This window comes from Hemicordylus capensis, chromosome 6 (assembly GCF_027244095.1).
Source record: "Hemicordylus capensis ecotype Gifberg chromosome 6, rHemCap1.1.pri, whole genome shotgun sequence".
NCBI classification, from domain to species: domain Eukaryota; kingdom Metazoa; phylum Chordata; class Lepidosauria; order Squamata; family Cordylidae; genus Hemicordylus; species Hemicordylus capensis.
Window position 1 is genome coordinate 66,445,441 of NC_069662.1, and position 21,496 is coordinate 66,466,936.

At 45.2% G+C, this 21,496-nt stretch overlaps 2 protein-coding genes across 2 annotated transcripts; both read left to right on the top strand.

Annotated features, from left to right (window-relative positions):
* Window positions 1–2,578: 2,578 nt before the first annotated feature.
* LOC128332170 (putative protein FAM10A4) lies at window positions 2,579–3,688 on the top strand. Its single transcript, XM_053266587.1, has one exon. It carries the CDS (start codon window positions 2,702–2,704, stop codon window positions 3,629–3,631), a length of 930 nt encoding a protein of 309 aa, XP_053122562.1. The 5' UTR covers window positions 2,579–2,701; the 3' UTR covers window positions 3,632–3,688.
* Window positions 3,689–12,771: 9,083 nt separating this feature from the next.
* LOC128332169 (putative protein FAM10A4) lies at window positions 12,772–14,085 on the top strand. The gene has a single exon (XM_053266586.1). It carries the CDS (start codon window positions 12,986–12,988, stop codon window positions 13,943–13,945), a length of 960 nt encoding a protein of 319 aa, XP_053122561.1. The 5' UTR covers window positions 12,772–12,985; the 3' UTR covers window positions 13,946–14,085.
* Window positions 14,086–21,496: the final 7,411 nt, after the last annotated feature.

The window sequence follows — 21,496 nt, forward strand, 5'->3', positions numbered from 1 at the left end:
CCAAATTGCCAAATCCATGACAATGGCAGCATGAAAGAATGAATTATGCGGCAAGATAGGTAACAAACATCACACAAAGGCACAATCTTTTCATGGTTCCAATGTGGAAATGTGAACATATATCATGTGAAAAACAAGCACCACTATAATTGCACTATAATTAAAGTAGTTTTGATCAACAATCTTCTGTGGTATTTGATTTATAAGTTTTCTTAAATATTTAAGGGGGGGTGTTTGTAGGTTTTTCAAAAACCTGTCTGATAATTTGGGTGTTGTTACAAACCTACAAACATGAAAAAACTATCAATTAGACATGGACGAGAATATTCTCCACCCACTCCCCTCCCACCACCCGCAAGTTTTCTTTACTTGAAGCATGGAAAATCCTTAGGAGAATTCATCTCCCATTCTCCATTTCTCATCACTTGAATTTTCACACAAGGATAATTTGCATATTCATAGATGGTACCTTGGGGGCATTGCTAACAAAGGAAGCAGACTTCCAGAATACCACAATGAATATAGGGGGTGGGGGGGCATGCACAATGAATTGAGATTTCTCTGTTTGTATTTTATATAAAGAGGGGGCTGCATAAGTGATGGATAAAATATATTTTATTATATCACTAAGGTAATGGACGAAATAACTTTTTTCAAGATCAGATAAATAAAGTCCTTCATTGTCTAGACACTAGACCGGGTCTCACGATCCGTGAGACCCGGTTTGGGGTGGTGAGCGGGAAGAGTGGGAAGAGTGGGCTAAGACCACTCTCCCCGCTCACAAGCAGGGAGGGAGCCCTGGGTGGCCGAATCAGCCGCCCAAGCGATTGCCGGCTCCAAGACGGAGCCGGCTGGGGAGCTCAGGGGCTGCGAGGCCCCCGGAAGCCCCAGTATGCCCTGCGCGAGCACGCAGGGCATACTGGGGAGACCCCCAGAGCTGGGAGGCAGCTTTTCGCCTCCCCTCCGGGGATCTACTCATGAGTAGGCACGGTGCAAAGCCGCGCTGCAGCTACTCATGATTCTAAAAACCAGGTTTGCGGAGTGCTCACTCCACAAACCTGGTTTGGGGGCAGGGGTTCTTGAGTGGGTTACTCGCTCCAGAACCATTGGGCTCGCAGCCGAGCCCAGTGGTTCTGACGATCGGCAAAAATCAGGCTAGCGGAGGCTAGCTCGATTTTTGCTGATCGTCAGAATAGACCCATTGTATTTCTTTCTGTAGTTTTGGGCCTCTGATCTTGAAATATTTGATTTCCTTCATAAACCTGTGTCATAGCTCCTACTAGAGCCAGAGGAGGAGGGAGTTCACTGGGGTGAATCTTTAACTGTAAGGGATTCACAATAGGCTGCCACCATCTACTTTATTTTGATGTGTGAAAACCCACTGTCCATATAAGATTTCTGGGGGGTGGGGTACAATGGCAAAATCCTCCCTAGAAGAGCTAAGCAAAATCCTCCCTAGAAGAGCTAGGCATTCAAAGGTGTATGACTAAGGCAAACCCAAAATGAAGAGTAGCACACTTCAGCAACAAGTTTATTACCACATTTAAAAGAAAAAGGGTATGCAATAAGAACAATTGTATTTTCATAGAGCAAATTGTGAGAGTAGTTTTCATTAACCAGGAAACTCAGATTCAAGCAATATTACAATGGAAAATAACTTCCCTCACGCATCTAACCGAACTGTTAGATTCAGTTAGATTCCTGTTAGATTCCCTATCTTATTACTCACAGGCAGGGATCTTCCTGCTGTCTCCAGCCTCCAGGCTGTGAGACATTTCCCCAACAGCTTCTCAGCCAGCTGCTTCCTCAGGGTACTCTTGGGGCAGAACAACAACAACAAAACTAGAACAAAGCTTTCTTTCTGCTGGTGGTGGCTGTGAGTGTAGTTCCTGCCTAGTCCTCTGGATTGCTCTCTCTGTTTTGATTTTTCTGGGCTGTTCTCCTGGTTAGGAAAGGCCCAACCTCCCAGCAGTTGTTCTAATTGACCCCTAATGCTCCCTCAAATCCTTCCCATCACTACTACTTGGTTATAAAATTAAATAAATTATATCAGCCACTTGTGGAATGATTCTCTTGCCCCTTTATAGAAAACAAGCGACAATCCAGGAAGTCTCAGTTCTTTCTGTCCCTCTTAATGGTGGTTGGCCACTATTGTTTTTAATTCATTTTCCTCTTCCTCTTCTGAATGAGGGTCATCTGGGGGGAAAACATTCCCCCCAAACCAGCTGCTATGCTGAAGAAAAAGACCCTCATGAGAATTTTGGAGAAAATTTGAGAGTTCAAGAGAAATTGATCTAAATTCCACCCTCCCAAATATTATCCCCCTGAGAATTGTTGGAGGATATTGGAGAGGGGACTTGTTCTCTCCAGGTTTACAGCAGGATGACAAAGAAATGTCTTTAAAAATAAATAAATCCACAACCACATCAGCTACACACATATCTCCCTTGTATGTAGTTCAAACTACCATGAAAAAGTGCACTGTGAAGTTTTTAATGATGTTTTCAGATTTACTGTGTCAGTCCTGATGACATCATCAGAATGTACATGGATTGTGACAACAAGAAGCAGTGAGAGTTTTAATATTTTGTTGTTAGCTATACAAGAAAGATCAGAGGCTGTCTTAATTACAGCTCTACAATGTATTACTAGTTTCATCTCTCCGAAGAGCTTTCTCTTGACAAGTGCTCTGCCTCTCTTCATGGATCTCAGGAGAGTGAAAAATCTTCAGGCCCTGGCTAAAGTATACAGTCAAGATCCTGGACTTGTGGAAGCCAACCAACTTACCTTATTACGCACTCATGTGGAGAATATATTACATACTCACACAAACATCTCTGGGAGAAAGGCACTTGATGAGGAAGAGGAAATCACCAACAGTGATGAACATGATTTAGAAATGGATGAGGACTCTGAAAGCCTTGAAGCAGACCAAGATACTCCCCAAGAGATGGGAGATGAAAATATGAGACTAACGAGTGAAATGATGGATCAGGCTGATGAAAAGAGGGAAGAAGCTTTTGATGCCATTGAAAAAGATGACCTCCAAAGAGCCACAGAACTGTTTACTGATGCCATCAAGTTGAACCCACAGTCCAGTGTCACATATGTGAATCGAGCAAGTGTCTTTGTGAAACTGAAGAAACCTAATGCTGCCATCAGAGACTGTGACAAAGCTTCTGAGCTCAACCGAAAATCTGCACAGCCATATAAATGGCGAGGAAAGGCTCACATGCTCTTAGGGCACTGGGAGAAGGCTGCTGAGGACTTCACCATGGCTTGCAAACTAGACTGTGATGAAGAAACTAAGGCTTTGCTTCAAATGGTGCAGCTTAAGATCCAGAACAGCATGGAGTATCGTCACAAATATGAGCAAAAGCTAGAGTTAAAGGAGATTCAGGAAAGACTAGAAAAAGTCAGACTGGCTCTGGAGGAGCAAGAGAGAATCCAAAGAGAGGAGAATTCCTGGGATGAAATGGCTAGAGCAGGGAGGAAACATCTCAGATCATTCCTTACTCTTTTGGATCCCAGGGTAATGATGGCATTCTTGGATGTGGTTTGGAATCCAGAAAACATCTACAAATATCGAAAGAAAAACATACTAATTAAGTTCACTCAAAAACCACATTAATTTGAAGGTCATCTATAAGCGGCCTCATAACTAAATAAACACACAGTTTGAGAGCGATTTGCCTTCTATATTTCTTTATTACTTCTGTATGAAATAATTAAGAGTAACTTTAATGAGCCAGGTCCCTTCTTTAACAATATATAATACCAATAAGCAAATAAAGACTTCAGAAAAATATAAAAACTAAAGATTTATTTACATATTTGTATACTGAAGTCTCTAGATCCTTCACAACCATAAAACAAACCAAGAAATGTTAAAACAAAAAAAGTAAAAAGTTCAAATTAAAATAACCGTCCACAAAAACTGGTAAATAACTAAAAAGCTTGGCTGAAGAGATGTGTCTCCAGCTGTTTCCTAAAAGCCAATAGGGATGTAACAGCTCTAATATCAGCAGGAAGTACGTTCCATAGCTCTGGGGCAACTACAGAGAAGGCTCACCTTTGAGTCGTCACCAGAAGAGCCAGAGGCACCCTCAGATGAACCTTCCCTGAAGATATGAATAGGCAATGGATTGATAATGAAGAAGGGATTCTCTTAAATACCCTAAAGGTAAAGTGTGCTGTCAAGTCGATTTAGACTCCTGGCACCCACAGAGCCCTGTGGTTTTCTTTTGGTAGAATACAGGAGGGGTTTACCATTGCCAAAGTCCTATATTGCTGCTGCCTGATATACTACCAGTGGGTATTTGAACCGGCATGCAACCTTCTGCTTGTTAGTCAAGCATTTCCCCACTGTGCCATACCCTGGGTCTTCAGTACTTTATTTAAGTAAAGCATTAACAAAATAAAATTCTAATGGCAAATAATGAAGACAATATTGATTTAAAGTTAGTGTCAAGAAGCCAAAGCAGCTAAGCCTGTGTCTCCAAGCTTCCTCATGAGTCATGACACAAATGAGGCTGAGAGGAGAAGCAGGAAGTGGAAAGCCCCCTGCCCCCCCCACCCGCTCCATACTGCCTCCATGCATAAAAAGAAGGAAGCTCAGTCTAGAAGGAGGTGCTGTAGGACTGGGGCACAACTGTGGCATGCATCCCGCAGGAGAAGCTTCTGAAAAAGCCTCTGCAGCCCAGGAACAAGACATTGAGGCTATTCTCATGATGGGCAAAAAGAGTGCAGCCCGGTTTTTCCCCATCATGAGAAGCACCAGGTTCGCAGGTGAGCCTGTTGGTTCCCCAGCGGCTAGCCGACCTACCAACCTCTCCCCTTAAATGAGGTTAATGGAGCGAGCGCTCTGTTAACCTTGTTTTGTTGATTGTGTGCCACTGCAATGCACCTCTGTGCCACGGTGACACGCAAGTAGACCCCCTGAGGCTACAACCAGCCTCCTGGCCTCAAGGGTCTCCCCAGAATGCCCTGCGCACTCATGCACGGCATCCTGGGACTTCCAGGGGCCGGGGGGCCCCCTGATCCCTGACACCCCTACCGGCTCCGTGATGGAGCTGGTAGTTGTATGGGCAGCCAATCCGACTGCCCAGAGAGGAGGCAGTGATTGTCTGCAGGGAGGCAAGCACTTTCAGGCTTCCTCCCCGCAGACGGGGATAGCCTCCTGCAGTCAGGAGGATTGCTTCACAGTCAGCTCCAAATGAGAACAGCTGGTAAGACCAAATCTTAATTGACTTTAGGTAGACATCATAGTCTTGCAAGACCAGGGCCAGTGGTGAGATCTAAAGGCTAACGTCTCCTTTGGGAGGTGATTTCTCCCTGTGAATGGGTGAATTTACCAGGTCACAAGAACCTCACCCAATAAGCTTATTCAGATAAACACCTTCAGACCAGAAGTTTCAGGGCCCCACGTAGTACAGAGGATGGGCACAGAAATTAAAGTGTGCATGAAGGTATTATCTAGGACAAGAGTTTTCAAACCTTTTCATAGAGACTTAAGCCAAGGTTGAGGACCTAATTACAGCTACATTAATTCCATTGTTAACAGATGGGTTAAAGGGAATAAGGAGTTTTTGAATCGGGGTGTACAGATTTGCAGAGGTGAATCCAGGGTAGGGCAGCCATGGCATGTGCCCTGGGTGCCACTTGAAGGGGGTGCAAGTACCACTGACTGCTGCACCACAAAATTCCAGTGAGTGGGTGGGTGCCCTGTGCTGCTCACCTCCACAGCGTCTCCCGCTCTGGGTGCCCAGCTGTGCTGCAGCCTGCTGCCCTGGCCATGATTGGACGGGACCTTGTACCACCCCTCACTCGTGCAGCGCTTGTGACTCGCGCAAGATCTCTGGGCAGCACGGCATGCAGGTGCTCCCATTGGCTGGGGGTGGAGAGCACCCCAAGCTCATTGGGCTGCCCACCTGCCCACCACGGAGGCCACTCTGGTCTGATTTGTCAGTGCAGGCATCGCCAGGTGATTTTCTTGAGTGAGCCTGCATGTGTTGACTGACTGGAGACTTTCGACACAGCCGCTGAGTCAGGGAGAGACTAAGCAGCCTGGGGGTGTTCACGCTGTATACACTGCCTGGTGCAAACTCAACAAAAACGTGTAAATATATAAAGTCCTGTTGGCCTGAACAAAGTTTTCCAGTCTGCCTGTTTCTCAGACGACTTTCCCTAGCTCTTGCTCTCTCCAAGCCTGTTTATCTTGAAAAGATTGCAACGCACGGTTTTGTTTTGTTTTGTTTACACATGTTAAACTTCATAAATCAGGAACCCCCCACCACCATCCCACAGTTTTTCCAGTCGCTAAATGGAATAAGATATTCCTCAAGCCTTAATTTTTGAAAAAACGTTTTACACATATGACTCCGTAAGACTGTGTCTTTTCGCTAGAGAAACTGGAACTAGGCTGCCGGGTGGGGGAGGAGGTGGCAGGGGGAGAGGCTTCTCGAGCACCCTGAGTATTAGATCCGCATCATTTTTAATACTCTAGTAAAATCTGATGAGCCTTTTGCTGGACGTATTCCTGAAGGCACTAATTGAAACTTGTTCCTTTTATTTGTTTTCATCCTTCTCCTATCTATAACCCTGCGTGTGCAGCCAATTAGCTCTGCTCCCCACACCCTTTAAGGGAATATTTGACTCCCCTCACCCTCCCCCCTTTCCCCCAGTCACTACTTGTCTCAAGACACAGCAGTTCTTACAACAAAACTGTGAAGACTTCACACTCTTATCTTGCTTACTTCTCGGTCGTGTTGTTCGTTTTCTCGACCACTAATAGTTGTCTTGTGGATCGAGCTGTCTCATTCCGTTTGCAATGTTTATCATCATGACTATGGATATCGGTCCTTGTGATTCTCCTCACCAGAATCATCCGGGGTGTGTGTGTGTGTGTGTGTGTGTGTGTGTGTGTGTGTGTGTGTGTGAGAGAGAGAGAGAGAGAGAGAGAGAGGTGTGTGTGTGCATTCTGGGCTTAAAGGAGAGAAAGTTGATCCTTCACAAAGGTTAATTATTTGTCTGATTTTGTAGTTTGAAACAGGAAATATCCTGGTTTTAGCAAGTTTCAGAGCTACTCTGAGCACATTAAAAGCACTATGCATTATTAGAATACTTCAACCTTTCAGGAAATGTCCTGTTTAGGAGAAATGTGGTTTCCCTCCACCCACCCCCTTCAAAATACTGTCAATAAATAAGAGGCTTCTGGAATTAAACAAGGACAGGGAGAGGGAGAAGAAAGGCATTGAGATGGGAGGAGAGAGAGCATGTAGTGGAGTTAAAACCCAAATGGAAACACTATGTGGCTCAAGTGGCTCGGGTTGCAGCTTCTTAACTTTTTCAGCTTTGGAAGATTCCCTCATGAAAGAGAGGGGCTGGTTCCTGGACCTTTGATTACACTGGATCAGAGGTATCTTTTTAATTCCACAAAAAAGTCACCCAGTTCAGATGAAGAGCTGCCTTAGGTAACAAGAGCAGGCTGGTTAACTAACTCCTCTGCCCCTTTCAGGATCGGTACAGAGAGAAAAACTGAAACATCTTGAAATTCTCTCCCTTCAAACTGCATCACCAAATTCTTTGGTAAATCCAAAGAAGACACCCCTAAATTGGAGATGTGAATTCCCCGGGACCATAATTAATTTAACAGCTGTAAAAAGCATTAGTTTTAACCGTGAGGGAGATAATGGTTATTTCTGTTTTACAGATAAGGAAACTGAGGCTAAGCAACAATGAATTATTTACCCATCGTGATGAACCCAGGACTCTTAAGATTCAGCAATAATGTCCTGTTGTTATTAATTTATGTACTGCTTTTCAACAAAAAGTTATCAAACCTGTTTACATAACAAAAAGAATGAATTCTTCCCCACTCTTTTGAACTAGGTAAGATCGTCATACATTGCAAACAATTGACTTGAGTGCAGATGTTTAAAAACATGTGAATTCATAAATATTTTAAAACTAAACAGGAGCTCATTTTCAAAAAAATTTAAAAATAGATTAAAGAAAAAAGGAAGATATCCTAACGATGAGCAACCCTTGTGATTACAGTTTATGTTTAGGTTCAGCATTATATATATATATACATATACACACACAGACAAACACACACACACATATTTCAGCATTGGTTATTTACTTGTAATAAATCCAATTTTCTACAGTGGGACTTACATTCAGGTAATATGTTTAGAAGGATTGTAAGATTATAGCGTCTGGATTTCTTGTCTAAACACAGAGAGCTTAATCCAGACAAAGTTAAGCAATTTTAAGAAGCATTTATTTCAAAGGGAGAGAATTAAGAACATGCTTAGTCACCTCACCATCCTAAATTTAAATAACTAAAAACTGCTTCATTTTACCTAGACCTAGTTTGCCCCTAATGCTGCGATGGGCACTTTTTAAATGCTGTATCCATACATGTAGGATGCAGCATTCCACTAAGCTGACACACACAGAGAAAAACCACAACTTCACAAGCAACCCAATCCTGTGCCTGTCTACTCAGAAGTAAGTGCCACTGGGTTCAGGGGGCTTACTTCCAAGTCAAGGAGCATAGAATTGCATCCTTACAGTAGACAGCTCTATCAGTGGCTACTAGTCCGAAGGCTTTAGTCTACCTTCAGCCTCAGAGGCAAGGAAGGTGCAGTTATAATTTTCATGTAGTGCCATAATTTGTTAATTATGATTAACGAGCTTGATTTGTATTTTTGAGCTGATATTATGGTAAAGTTATCTGAAAGATGGGTGTCAGATGTTTGGACAGGGGCACAATTTCAGTGTTTGCCCTAGGGGCTATTATCATTAGATACGCCTCTGCAAATATGCAAGCAGAATCAAGGCAGGCACAGCGCAACTGAAACATGCTACCTGCCTTGATTCTGCTTGCACTTCATTCATGGCCATTCTCTGTTTTGCTTCCCCAAGGCTGTGCAGTCTGAGATCATAGGTACTGACAGTGCTCATGACCTCCACATACAAAGCTTGATACTTCAAAATTGTAGATGGAAAATCACTGCATCACTAAAGTCTTCTTTGTCCTCATGGAATAGGTTAATTTAGCTGGATTTATGTCTCTATTTTGAAACACGTCACACTAGACTGGATGTCACTTCCTTTTTGCAATTGCATTAGTATCATGGCATGCAGGGGGTGGGGGACTCAAAACATGGCTTGATAGCAATTATTTTTGCCAGTGGCCCTCTGGCAAACAAATCTCAGAAGAACCAAGAGGGCAGAACAAGCATCCATAGCAGGTTTTTAAGTATTTATTGACGGGTCCCCAAAGAAGCAAATACCTTGCAAAAACAATTGAGTGCAGACCCAGCAACACCATCACTGACAAACACACAAAGATTAAAACATAGAAGTTCCTATTTTGAACTATTAGTGAAAAAACGTTTGCTATGACATACAAATTTAATAAATGTGCTGCATATATCCATCATATTTCAACCTATTATCTTCTTTAGGGATAGGCATGCACATCTCTTAAGATTTTGCAATCTTATTCCACTGTCTTCTTACAGTGGTTCACTCAGTGCTTGTATCAAACAAGAAGTATGAAGTGTTGTCGTGTGTGTGTTTCATGCTGCCCTTTCCCCTAATCCTACTTTGAATTGACTATGGTACAGGGAGGAGATTGTAGGATTTCCATCAACATTTCCACATTAAGTGAATGTCGAGTTTCTTCAAAATTGAAAAAAAAAAATACATTGAGATTTATACTCTACATATGGCCATATATCTTAAGGAACTGAAGGACAAATGCCTCCCCTGATGCTGGAGACACTTTTGGAGCAGTAGAAGACTTCACAGTGTGGCATGTATAGGTTATATTGCAGTGGAGAAAAAACGGAGCAGGGTTGAGTTACAATACAGGTGCTGATGATCTTCAAGCCTTCTATAACTATCACCAAGGGCCTCAGTGCTGACACCACCACAACCCTTTCCCCTATTCAGGGGGAAAACAGAGTCCATGCTAGAGACCTCATGCAACCCAAGGCTGAAGCATAGCATGACACTTAAGGCCAGTTCTCCCATCCACTAGAAGAAAGAACTAGTGGAAAGGAGTTCCAAAATGCAGAGGAAGAAGATAATGTGGGAAGCAGAGGAAAACCTAGCCATACCCAGCAGTAAGCACCCCAGAAGGCCCATCCCCATTGGGATCTCTAGAGTGTGGATACTGGGGTATCGGTAGCAGTGCCATCAAATGCAGGGAGGATTGCACAGAAAGCATGGCAATATGCTATCTGACTGAACCCATAGTTGTTTTCATCACCAACCCACTGACTTGGTGCACAAAGCATAGGCAAAGCTGACTCTGGCCTATGTGACTCCAGAGCTACTCTTCACACCAACTAGCATGCCAAGTGAATAGAGCTGGTGGAACAGGTGGGGTTCCTGTCATTTTTGGAATGCCCTACAATGCCTTTTGAAATAGAATGAGCTCCATCCACACTGCTGGTCTCAATGAACCAACTCAATACCTGTCAGGGAAGAGAGCTGGTCTTGTGGTAGCAAGCATGAATTGTCCCCTTTGCTAAGCAAGGTCCACCCTGATATACATTTGAATGCGAAATGTGTAGGCACTGTAAGATATTCTCCTCAGAGGATGGAGCCACTCTGGGAAGAGCACCTGCATGCTTGCATACAGAAGGTTCCAAGTTCCCTGTAGACAATACTGAGCTAGATGCACCAATGGTCTGGCTCTGTATGAGGTAGCTTCCTATGTTCCTAAAAGCTTCCAAAGCTTGACTTGCTTCCCCCCCCCCCCTCTACAATTTGAGGTGGTCAACCAATACCAGTTTCAACACCCTTCACTCCTTCTATCTCCATGGGTTGCTCCTCCTTCCAGGCTCCTGCCAGTGCATTCCTCTCTGAGGTGCTCAGAAAATGTCAACCAAAGTTTTTCTCTCCTTTGGGTTGCTTCATGTATGGGACAATGGGAAAGCACTAGCCTTCTTCCTCTTTTCAGTCCCCATGTGTATGGAATAACTGGTAATATGGCCTTTTCTTGTTTGGTTGCTTTGAATAGAGTGATGGGGAAAATCTTCCACATCTCAAGAAATGTCTCCTTGCCCAGTAGTAATTCTAAATTGGAGTCTCGTGACTGTCCTGCCTGCTCATGGCTCATCTACCCTGTAAGGCAGAACATAATATTAACCCTACAAGCTCACACTGAGCAAAGAAATTCAGCTGGATGGGGCCAAATATACACCCCATAGGTTTTAGGGATATGGAGAACATTGAGAACATATGAGAACATTCTTTCATGTTTCTCCTTGGAAGGCACTCTTGACATTTATCTTCTAATTTTACTTTGGAGAAATTTCAGTTGCAATCCTACTCTAAAGCATTTTGTCTGGATGACTGTATGTTTGAGTCCATTTAAGCTGCAAACACCACTCCCTGAGTGATGCCCTTATGCTGGATCACTAGTTAAAAAATATTAGAGTGTCTGAATGGTGGTGTCTAATGTACTGGGTGGACACAATGCAAATTCAGTATGCAAACCTGCCTTATGTCTCTCCCAGTTCCTGTCAATAAGACAATGGGTCAAATGCCAGTCTAACTGAACTCATGTGGCCTGGCCAGCTTTGATTTGCTCAAAATGGTTCATAATGCCAATTTGCTCACTCATGCCAGTCAGCTGCCAAAGCCTGTTGTTCCACACTATGCCTGCCTGTTCACTCTTCTGCCGTCACTACTGCTAAAGTCATAGCAAGCCCATGGTGGCCTGCATTCCTACCCACATTGCTGCTTATTAGTGGGAGCCAGTGCTAACCCCTCGGCACTGCCCCCTGCCTCCTTCTTCCTCTTGCCACTGCTGCCATTGTGCTCCCCACAGTTTGCGGGCAAGCAGGAGGATGTCATGCTAGTACGAGAGAGAATCATTCAATTCCTTCACTTGCCATTCCAAGAGCCTGCCAGAAGTTCCCATGGCATCTCCCCACTTGCCCCCAAACAGTGGGGAGCACAATGGCAGCAGCAACAGGAGGAAGGTGAAGAAGGAAATGGCAGCAGTGAAAGGAGGAAGGAGGTGGAGCAGTCAGTGGTGGCTGGTGGGGCCCCAGTGGCTCCTGGGTGCATGGTGGCTCAAGTTTACAGGACACATATGGACATCAGTGGCTATGCCCCTGTTGCCAAGGTCTGCCAGATTGTTCCTCCTTGACTAGGCCAAACTCTCAAGCTGAAGCCTGGCATCCAGATATGCTTCCCTACTCACTCCTCTACCTTGCCAAACTCTGGTACAAAAGCCAAGTTCCCCAACCTACCCACTGTTCACTTCTCTGCCTCCCCAACAAAGTCTGCTGATAAATTTAGCCTGTTGCCCAAGTTCTCCTACCTGGTCTCTATCCTAAATTATGGAGCTAATGTCTGTCCCTGATATCTGTTTGCCTTCTTGCTCTGCCACGAAGCCAAGACAGCTACTGACTGGTGCTGCCCAAGTTTGCCCATCTGCTCACTTTCTGTTGTGCCCCTTTTAGTTCTACTTTGTTCAGACAGCAGTTAGGTTGTGTGTGCCCCTTTTAATTGTCTATTAAACAGGAACCTTTTTTCTATCTGTCAGAATGTTGTCAGGTCTGATTCCTTGGAGGAGGGGTAGAATGCCTCAAAAATCATGCAAACTGAATGGAAAACAGAGGTGTTACAGGCAGTTTTTGCCAAAAGGGTAGAAATTCATCTCCAGCACTGAAATGATGTCATAATGTATGACATCAACAGAACTCTTGACATAAACCTAACTGTCATAGTTACTGATGCTTTCAAAGTTTGTGGCTTTAGTTAAGTACAGCAACAGGACCACATGGAGGGACACATGGGAGATATAGCCCTTTCCCTTCCTGTGGTAGAGGTGCCTTTTTAACTCATTTGCAGCTTGCACATCAGTCTTACTTTTTTCAATTATTTGCCCTAGCAGAAGTATTTCACTGTGTCCTGCTGGTCACCCCAGCCTCTTGCTGGTCAGGGCACAATGGATCCTAAAAGTGTTGGTGATCTTCAGGCCTTGCTCAATCAGTACAAACAGGATCCAACACTTTTGAGAGCAAAACAACTGAGTTTCTTAAGAGATTCATTGGAGAGCATGGGGGACACCATCTCAGGGTTTCAGAGAATTGAAACTTTTCCTTTGAGACTTGGCAAAGATGAAGGGAAGCCACCAGATCAAGCAACAAGTGAGGAGAGTGATTTAGAAATTGATGAGGATGGAGTAATTAAACCAGATGAAGATGACCCACAGGAAATGGGAGATGAAAGCATAGGAGTGACAAATGATATGAAAAGCAATGCTGACCAAAAGAAAGAAGAAGCCTGTGCTGCTTTAGAGGCAGGAGAACTGCAGAAAGCAATTAACTTGTATACAGAGGCTATCAAATTGAATCCTCAGTCCTCGCTCTTGTATGCCAACCGAGCCAGTGTCTTTGTCAAAATGCAGAAGCCCAATGCTGCCATTAGAGACTGCAACAAAGCTGCAGAGCTCCACCCTGATGGTGCACAGGCCTATAAGTGGAGAGGGAAGGCACATATGCTTTTGGGCCACTGGGAGGAAGCTGCTGAAGACCTTGCTCTGGCCTGCATATGGGATTATGATGAAGACACCAATACCTTGCTAAAGGAAGTACAACCCAGGGCTCTGAAGATGATTGAACATCACACCAAATATAAAAGAAAGCGCACACTTAAGAAGATTCAGAAGATCCAAGATACTCTAAATTGGATCAAAAATATCCTGGAAGAACAGGATAAGGCACAAAGGGAGGAAAATACCTGGCAATGGATGACTCGGATCTGGCGAAGGTACTTAGACTTTTTCATGGCCATTATGGATCCAAGGATTATTCTGGCCTGGCTGGATGTGACCTGGAACCCAGATAATATCTCCAAATACCGAGACAACCACAAGTTTATGAAGTTCATTGGTCAGGTTGATTGAATGTTCAGACCAGCCATAAATGAGCCTTTCATTAAATTAAAATTGTAGTGTGTGGCATCATAAGATGTTTCTTTTGCTTGACTATGGGTTGAGCGAGTGTGCTTATTTAAGATCTAAATACATTAAGAGAATACTTTTTATTATGTTGTTGAATTTAATCCAGGGGCATTTAATTCAAATGGGTTTCAGGGGCATCTAACAGGTTTCAGAGTCAACTCCCCATTTAACAGATGCCCAGGTAGGGCCAATGACTAGCTTCTAAAATTATCTATAATCATACAAAGTAATGTATATCTTGCATGCCAAAATCCCTTCATCAGAACAAGCAGGCATCTGGTGGGCCACTGTGGGAAACAGGATTCTGGGCTAGGTAGGCCTTGGGCCTGATCCAGGCAGGGCTGTTCTTATTGCCCTCCTAGCACTGGCTCCTCTCTTCTGTGCCTAAGCACACACTCTAGCTATTGCTAGCCCATGACATTTTGTTGCTCCTTTGATGCTTATGTGATTATACTCCTTTGATGCTTATGTAACCAACCAAGATGGGCAAGAGTTGAGTATATATATGTCATAGGACTGCACCATCCAGGAATCTTGTCCACATCCTCGGGCTGTACAACCTGAGATGTATCCATAACAAGAAGACAAGCAGGTGCTGAAAGCCCATGAAACAAGTCCATAGTAACTATGATGTCTATCTCGAGATGGATGTGAGTGACTGTATCTGCAAAGTGTTTCAAAATCATCACAATGGGTCACTGAGTGGTTCTCAATGACCCATTGTCCCTACTAACTGAGCAAAGAGGCACCTTTACCTTTTAAAAGTGGTGATTCTCTTGTATTTAGCAGTGGGAGAGCAACTGGCCCTATCCATCCCCATCCCCAGCACAGCATCCCTCCTGCGGCTGCTGCTGGGGTCTATCTTATGTTTCTTTTTAAAACTGTGAGCCCTTTGCGGACAGGAAGCCATCCATTCATTCATTCATTCATTCATTCATTCATTCATTTATATGTAAACTGCTTTGGGAACTTTGGTTGAAAAACAGTATATAAATATTCATTTTATTAATATTCTCCAGCCTAGTTCTTGGACCAAGTTGTAACTGATCACTTGGAAAAGCTCTGCTAAATGATTCTAAGTAAATGCAATGGTAGTGGAGAAGTGCTTGGTGATGAAGTGAAACCAGGGTCTGACTTGGCTTTACTAATTGGGACAGGGCAATCGGGGACAATCATGTCAACCACCTATGTCATTTCCCCACTCTAGTGGTCAACCTGGGTTTTGACAAAGTCATCAGCGAAAAAGCAGAAAAATCCCCAAGAACTATCAGGAAACCATCCAGATTGTTTAGACTCCTGGGGAAGGCTATCCTAATAGGTCCCCATCCCTGTAAATATTTGGGGCCACAACTAGCCTAAACATTATCGAGTAGTTATCTCTTTCTGACAATGGAACAAATGTAAGCTCCCCACCCATATCACCACCCAGCACACACAAAACTAGATCAAATGTATGACCTGCTGAGTAGGTTGGGCCAGAAATAATTTGGGACTGGACCATGATTGTCCTGGAGGCCATTAAATCCTGAGCCACTCCTGATAGGGTGAGTTTGGCCTGTATGTTTAAATCCCTCATGACTACCAGTGCAGAGGACTCCAGTACCATTCTTGAGACTACTCTCTCAGCTCGAACCACCTCACCCCACCTTAGGCAGTGAGACTGGTGAACAACGCTGTGGGAAGGACACAAACAAAATTCCTGTCCTGTCCTGGACTGGACACCTTCATATGCAAACACTGAAACTCAATATGATAGGATACCTGACTAAGAGAACAGAATAGAATCCCATGACTTTCTAGACTGCTACTGTACAGAAAATCTGGTGGACAACACTAGGAAAGATTCACATACTCCAACTCATCCAGCCAGGTCTCTGTGACACATGCCAGGTCAGCATGTTCATACAGGGTTAAATCCTGGATGGTGGTTGTCTTCCCATTTACTGACCTGGCATTCAGTAGCAGTATACTTGGAGAACATCATTAACATAACCAGAAGCTTGTTGGTTGAAAGGAAGCAGAGAAGAAGAAATGGTCAAAGTATGGCTTATCCTGTTTCCCATGGAATGGTCTAGCCTCCTCCCACTGCCATATCCACCAACGCCCATTAATTACTGAATAGCTACGCCCTGATCCAGCATTCTCCATTCCCTCCCATCACATTTGGCTCGCTGCCAAATGCTGGCCAATCAATCAGATAAGAGCAGAACAAAATAATCCTTTCTGGAGTTCTTCATACATAATGACACAATTTAAAGGATGTGTGATATATTGAGAAAGAGCATACCTTGGGTGCCTACTTCCTCTCACAAGGTCTTGTTTCACACGTTGGGAAGTGGGTCAACTGGAGGAAGTGAAATAACAATAACTAGCTGGGGCAGGTGCAGAGCCTCTGCACCTCTAGTTTGGCCCAGCCATTTTATTCCGCTCGCTGCAGCCACCATTTTCTCACCAGCCACCCACAGGTGCTTACTTTCCCACCCGCCCTCCGGCTGGCCAGCCCTAACCCTAACCCTAACCCTAACCCATTGCATGGCTCCACCAACTGGCCACCTCCTCCCACCAGTGCAGCTTCACCTACTTGTCCCACCAGCACAGCTCCACCAGCAGGCTGCCTCCACCAGCTGCCATGGCTGTTTTCTTCCCTGTCCCCATGGCTATCCGGCAGCTCTCCAAACTCTCATGAGAGCTGCCATGCATGGGATTAGCCATGGGTACATCTTAGAGAATTAAATATATAGATAGTACTATATCACCTATATTGTGGGCGAGCCCAGTTTCCTTAAAGCAGGAAACCCACTTACAGAGCCCTCTCCTTAGACGAGGTTAGTGGAGCAAGTACTCTGCTAACCCCGTCTATTTGATTGTGTATTGCTGCTCTGCGGCTCTGTGCCATGGCAGCACATGAGGAGACCCCCGCTGGGAAGCTGAAACAAGCCTCCCGGTCCTGGGGGTCTCTCCAGGATGCCCTGTGTGCTTGCACGGGGCATACTGGAACTTCCGGGGGCGATGCAGCCCTCAATCCCTGCAGCCCCTGCCTGATCTCCGATCTCCAAAAACATTGTTGTGGTGGGTGTATTATAACAGTACAGTGTAAGTTAGTAAAACTGCAAAAGCCTAAATGAAAGTAATCTTATAGCTCTCATATGACTTTATTCTATTTATATTTATCTTATGTAATATATTTAAACCCTGTCTTTTGAGTGTCATACTCCATAAGGCAGCTTACAAAATGTTTTAAAAACATAGAAACAAACATAAATTTAAAGCATTAAAATAATATAGCAGCCAACTTTTCCAAAAACAGCAGCAGTTAAAACATCAAATTAAAAGCCAGGCAGAATTTAAAACAGATCAGTTATGAGCCAAAGGCTTCACTAAAAAGAGGGATCTGTATATAATAGCTTTTTAAAAAGGGCTAAGCATCCATTCATGTTGGTTTCTCAAGCAAGAAAAATTAATTCCAAGTGTTCACCCATTTGTTCTCAAGCCGTTCCCACCTTTCCATCCAAGAAAAGGATGCATTTATTGAGGCGAGTCTCATGATCGGTGAGACTCCCCAAGAGTGGGTTTGTGGGGAGAGCGGGCTTAGCAGAAAGGCAGACAGGAAGACCTGGGCAGTTGGATTGGCGACCCACATGACTGCTGGCTCCGTCACGGAGCTGGCGGGGGCTGCAAGGATTGGGGGCCGCGTGGCCCCTGGAAGTTCCAGGATGCCCCACACGCTTGCACAAGCTCAGGGGGCATCCTGGAGAGACCCCCGGGGCCAGGAGGCTTATTTCAGCCTCCCAGTGGGGGTCTCCCCATGTGTTGCCGTGGTGCAGAGCCACGGTGAGGCAATACACAATCAAATAGATGGGGTTAGCGGAGCGCTCACTCCACTAATCTTGTCTAAGGGGAGGGCTCCGTAAGTCGGTTTCCAGCTTTGAGGAAACCGGGCTTGCCTGCGAGCCCGGTGGTTCTCACACTCACCAGAAAGTGGGCTAGGCTCCCTTAGCCCACTTTTTGGCAATCATGAGAATCGCCTCATTGTCAGCTGCAGCAAAATGTTTGTGTGCCTACTCTCCTCATGGAAAGTAGTCTTATGAGATCACCTTGTGTGTATGTCCCTAACAACATGGCAATGCCTGGACTGATTTGAACCAAACCTGGTACAGTTGTATGCCACAGAGGGACACATCAATGGTGCATTTTGTGTTGACATCATCCATCCAAATTCAAGATGGTGGACACATGAACTTTTGAGATGAAAATGGGCTAACTTGTGAACCACCTAACCAATTTGCACAAAACTTGGCATACATGTTAAGATTATAGATGACAGTAAACCATGATATCCCATAAATGAATTCCAGAACCTATTTCAAGATAGTGGCTGTGTGTGTGTGTGTGTGTGTGTGTGTCTTTCTCCCTGACAACTTTGTAATGCTTGGACCAATTTGGATCAAATTTAGCCTGGTTTTAGTGCCTCGTATGGACTTTTGAATTATGTGTTTTCATAATGGCATCATTATGCCATTAGTCAGATGCAGAGGTATCTGGCAACTCCTCTTGTGTGGTTAGACTGGATCAATTTCAGTTTGTGACTCCTGAGGATGTGGATAAGCTGCTTGGAACGATGCATCCTACCACCTGTTTACTTGATCCTTGCCCAATGTGGCTTATACTACCTGGCAAGGGGGTTGTTGTGGAGAGCCTGGTGGCAATTATAAATACCTCTCTGAGGGAGGGCAGGATGCCTCCTTGTTTAAAGGAGGCAATCATTAGACCTATTCTTAAGAAGCCTGCCATGGACCCCTTGGAGTTTAATAGCTACAGGCCTGTCTCCAACCTCCCATGCTTGGGCAAGGTGATTGAGAGGGTGGTGGCCTGCCAGCTCCAGGCAGTCTGACTATCTGAGGAAACTGACTGAGGAAATCTGACTGACTGAAATCTGAGGAAACATTCTGAGGAAACTGACTATCTAGACCCATTTCAAACTGGTTTTCGGATGGGCTATGGGGTGGATATTGCCTTGGTCAGCCTGATGGATGATCTGCAGTTGGGACTTGTCAGAGGAAGTGTGACTCTGTTGGTCCTTTTGGATCTCTCGGCAGCTTTCAATACTATCGACCATAGTATCCTTCTGGAATGTCTGAGAGAGTTGGAGGTGGGAAGCACTGCTTTGCCGTGGTTCTGCTCCTACCTTTCTGGCAGATCCCAGATGGTGTCTCTTGGAGACTGTTGCTCTTCAAAATCTGAGCTTTTATATGGGGTCCCTCAGGGCTCCATATTGTCTCCAATGCTTTTTAATATCTACATGAAACCGTTGGGAGAGATCATCCGGAGATTTGGTGCTGGGTGTTATCAGTATGCTGATGACACCAAAATCTATTTCTCCATGTCAACATCATCAGGAGAAGGCATATCCTCCCTGAATGCCTGCTTGGAAGCAGTAATGGGCTGGATGAGGGATAATAAACTGAGACTGAACCCAGACAAGACAGAGGTACTTATTGTGCGGGGTCATCACTCGGGAAGCAATATTGATCTACCTGTTCTAGGTGGGGTCAGACTTCCTCAGAAGGAACAGGCACGCAGTCTAGGAGTGCTTCTGGATCCACACCTTTCCCTGGTTCCCCAGGCTGAGGCAATGGCCAGACGCACTTTCTATCAGCTTTGGATGCCAGCTGCGTCCATTTCTTGAGGTTCATGATCTCAAAACAGTAGTACACTTGCTGGTAACCTCCAGACTTGATTACTGCAATGCACTCTATGTGCGGCTGCCTTTGTATGTAGTCCAGAAACTGAAATTAGTACAAAATGTGGCAGCCAGGTTGGTCTCCATGTTATCTCGAAGAGACCATATTACTCCTATATTACAGGAGTTGCACTGGCTACCAATAAGTTTCCGGGCAAAATACAAAGTGTTGGTTATAACCTATAAAGCCCTAAACAGCTTAGGCCCATGGTACTTAAGAGAGCATCTTCTTCTGCGTGATCCCCATCGTCCACTGCATACATCAGGGGAGGTTTGTCTGTGGCTACCTTTATGTCATCTGGTGGCCACCCAGGGATGGGCCTTCTCTGTTGTTACCCCGAGACTTTGGAACACGCTTCCTGTGGGAATAAGAGTCTCCCCATCTTTAGCAGCTTTTAAAAAGTGTCTAGACTTATCTTTTTACCCAGGCCTTTTTAGCTTTTTAACTTTTAAAATTTTGGATTATTGATTTGTTTTAAACTGTTTTTAGAATTTAATTGATTTTATGGAGCTAATGTCTGTCTATATATTGTGAATGCAAAAACTTCTCTCATCCACGATTTGATTGTGGATGAGCGTGCTGACCTGGTATGTGTGACGGAGACCTGGTTGGATGCGCTGGGCGGGGTTGGTCTCTCTAAGCTCTGTCCTCCAGGTTTCCAGATTGTGTAGCAGCCCCACCTCGAGGGTCAGGGAGGAGGCGTTGCAGTCATCTTTCGAGAGACCCTCCCCGTTTCCAGGTGCCCGGTCAGGCAATCTCAGAATTTTGAGTGTTTGTCCTTGAGGGTGGGCCTCCGAGATAGGCTGGGGATTCACAGTCTCCCTACCTGAGCTGGCGGGGGTGGTCGCGGAGGTGGCCTTGGGTTCCCCCAGGCTTATTGTTTTGGGGGATTTCAATGTCCACACTGAGGCCCACCTAGTGGGTGCCACCTCTCGAGTATGGGAATTGGAGGCACTGCGTTGAAGTGGTTCCGGTCCTTTTTGGGGGGGAGGGTCCAGAAGGTGGTGCTGGGGGACTACTGCTCATCCCCGTGGCTGTTGGCCTGTGGGGTCCCGTAGGGATCGGTCTTGTCCCCCATGCTGTTTAACATCTACATGAAGCCGCTGGGAGAGGTCATCCGGGGATTTGGACTGAGTTGTCAGCAATATGCGGATGACACTTCTCTCCTTGTCATCTGATCCTAGGGAGGCGGTGGATGTCCTGAATCGGGGGCTGGAGGCCGTGATGGGTTGGATGTGGGCTAATAAACTGAAATTGAATCCGGATAAGACGGAGGTACTGTTGGTCAGTAGGAGAGCCAATCGGGATGAGGAGATTTTACTGGTTCTGGATGGGTTTGCACTCCCTTGAAGGAGCAAGTACGCAGCTTGGGGGTACTGCTTTTGGAAGCTCAGGTGGAGGCGGTGGCCAGGGGTGCCTTTGCACGGCTTCGGCTAGTGCGCCAGCTGTGTCCCTTTCTCGAGAAGGCAGATCTGGCCACGGTTACCCATGCCTTAGTCACGTCACGGCTGGATTACTGTAATGCACTCTATGTGGGGCTGCCCTTGAAGAATATCTGGAAACTGCAGCTAGTGCAAAATGCTGCAGCAAGGGTTTTATCCGGAGCTGCCCATTGGGAGCACATCACCCCCATTCTGAAAGAGTTGCACTGGCTGCCGGTTCGTTTCCGGGTCCAATTCAAGGTGCTGGTTTTGACCTTTAACGCCCTTAACAGTTTGGGCCCGGGGTATTTGAGGGACCGCCTGCTCCCAAG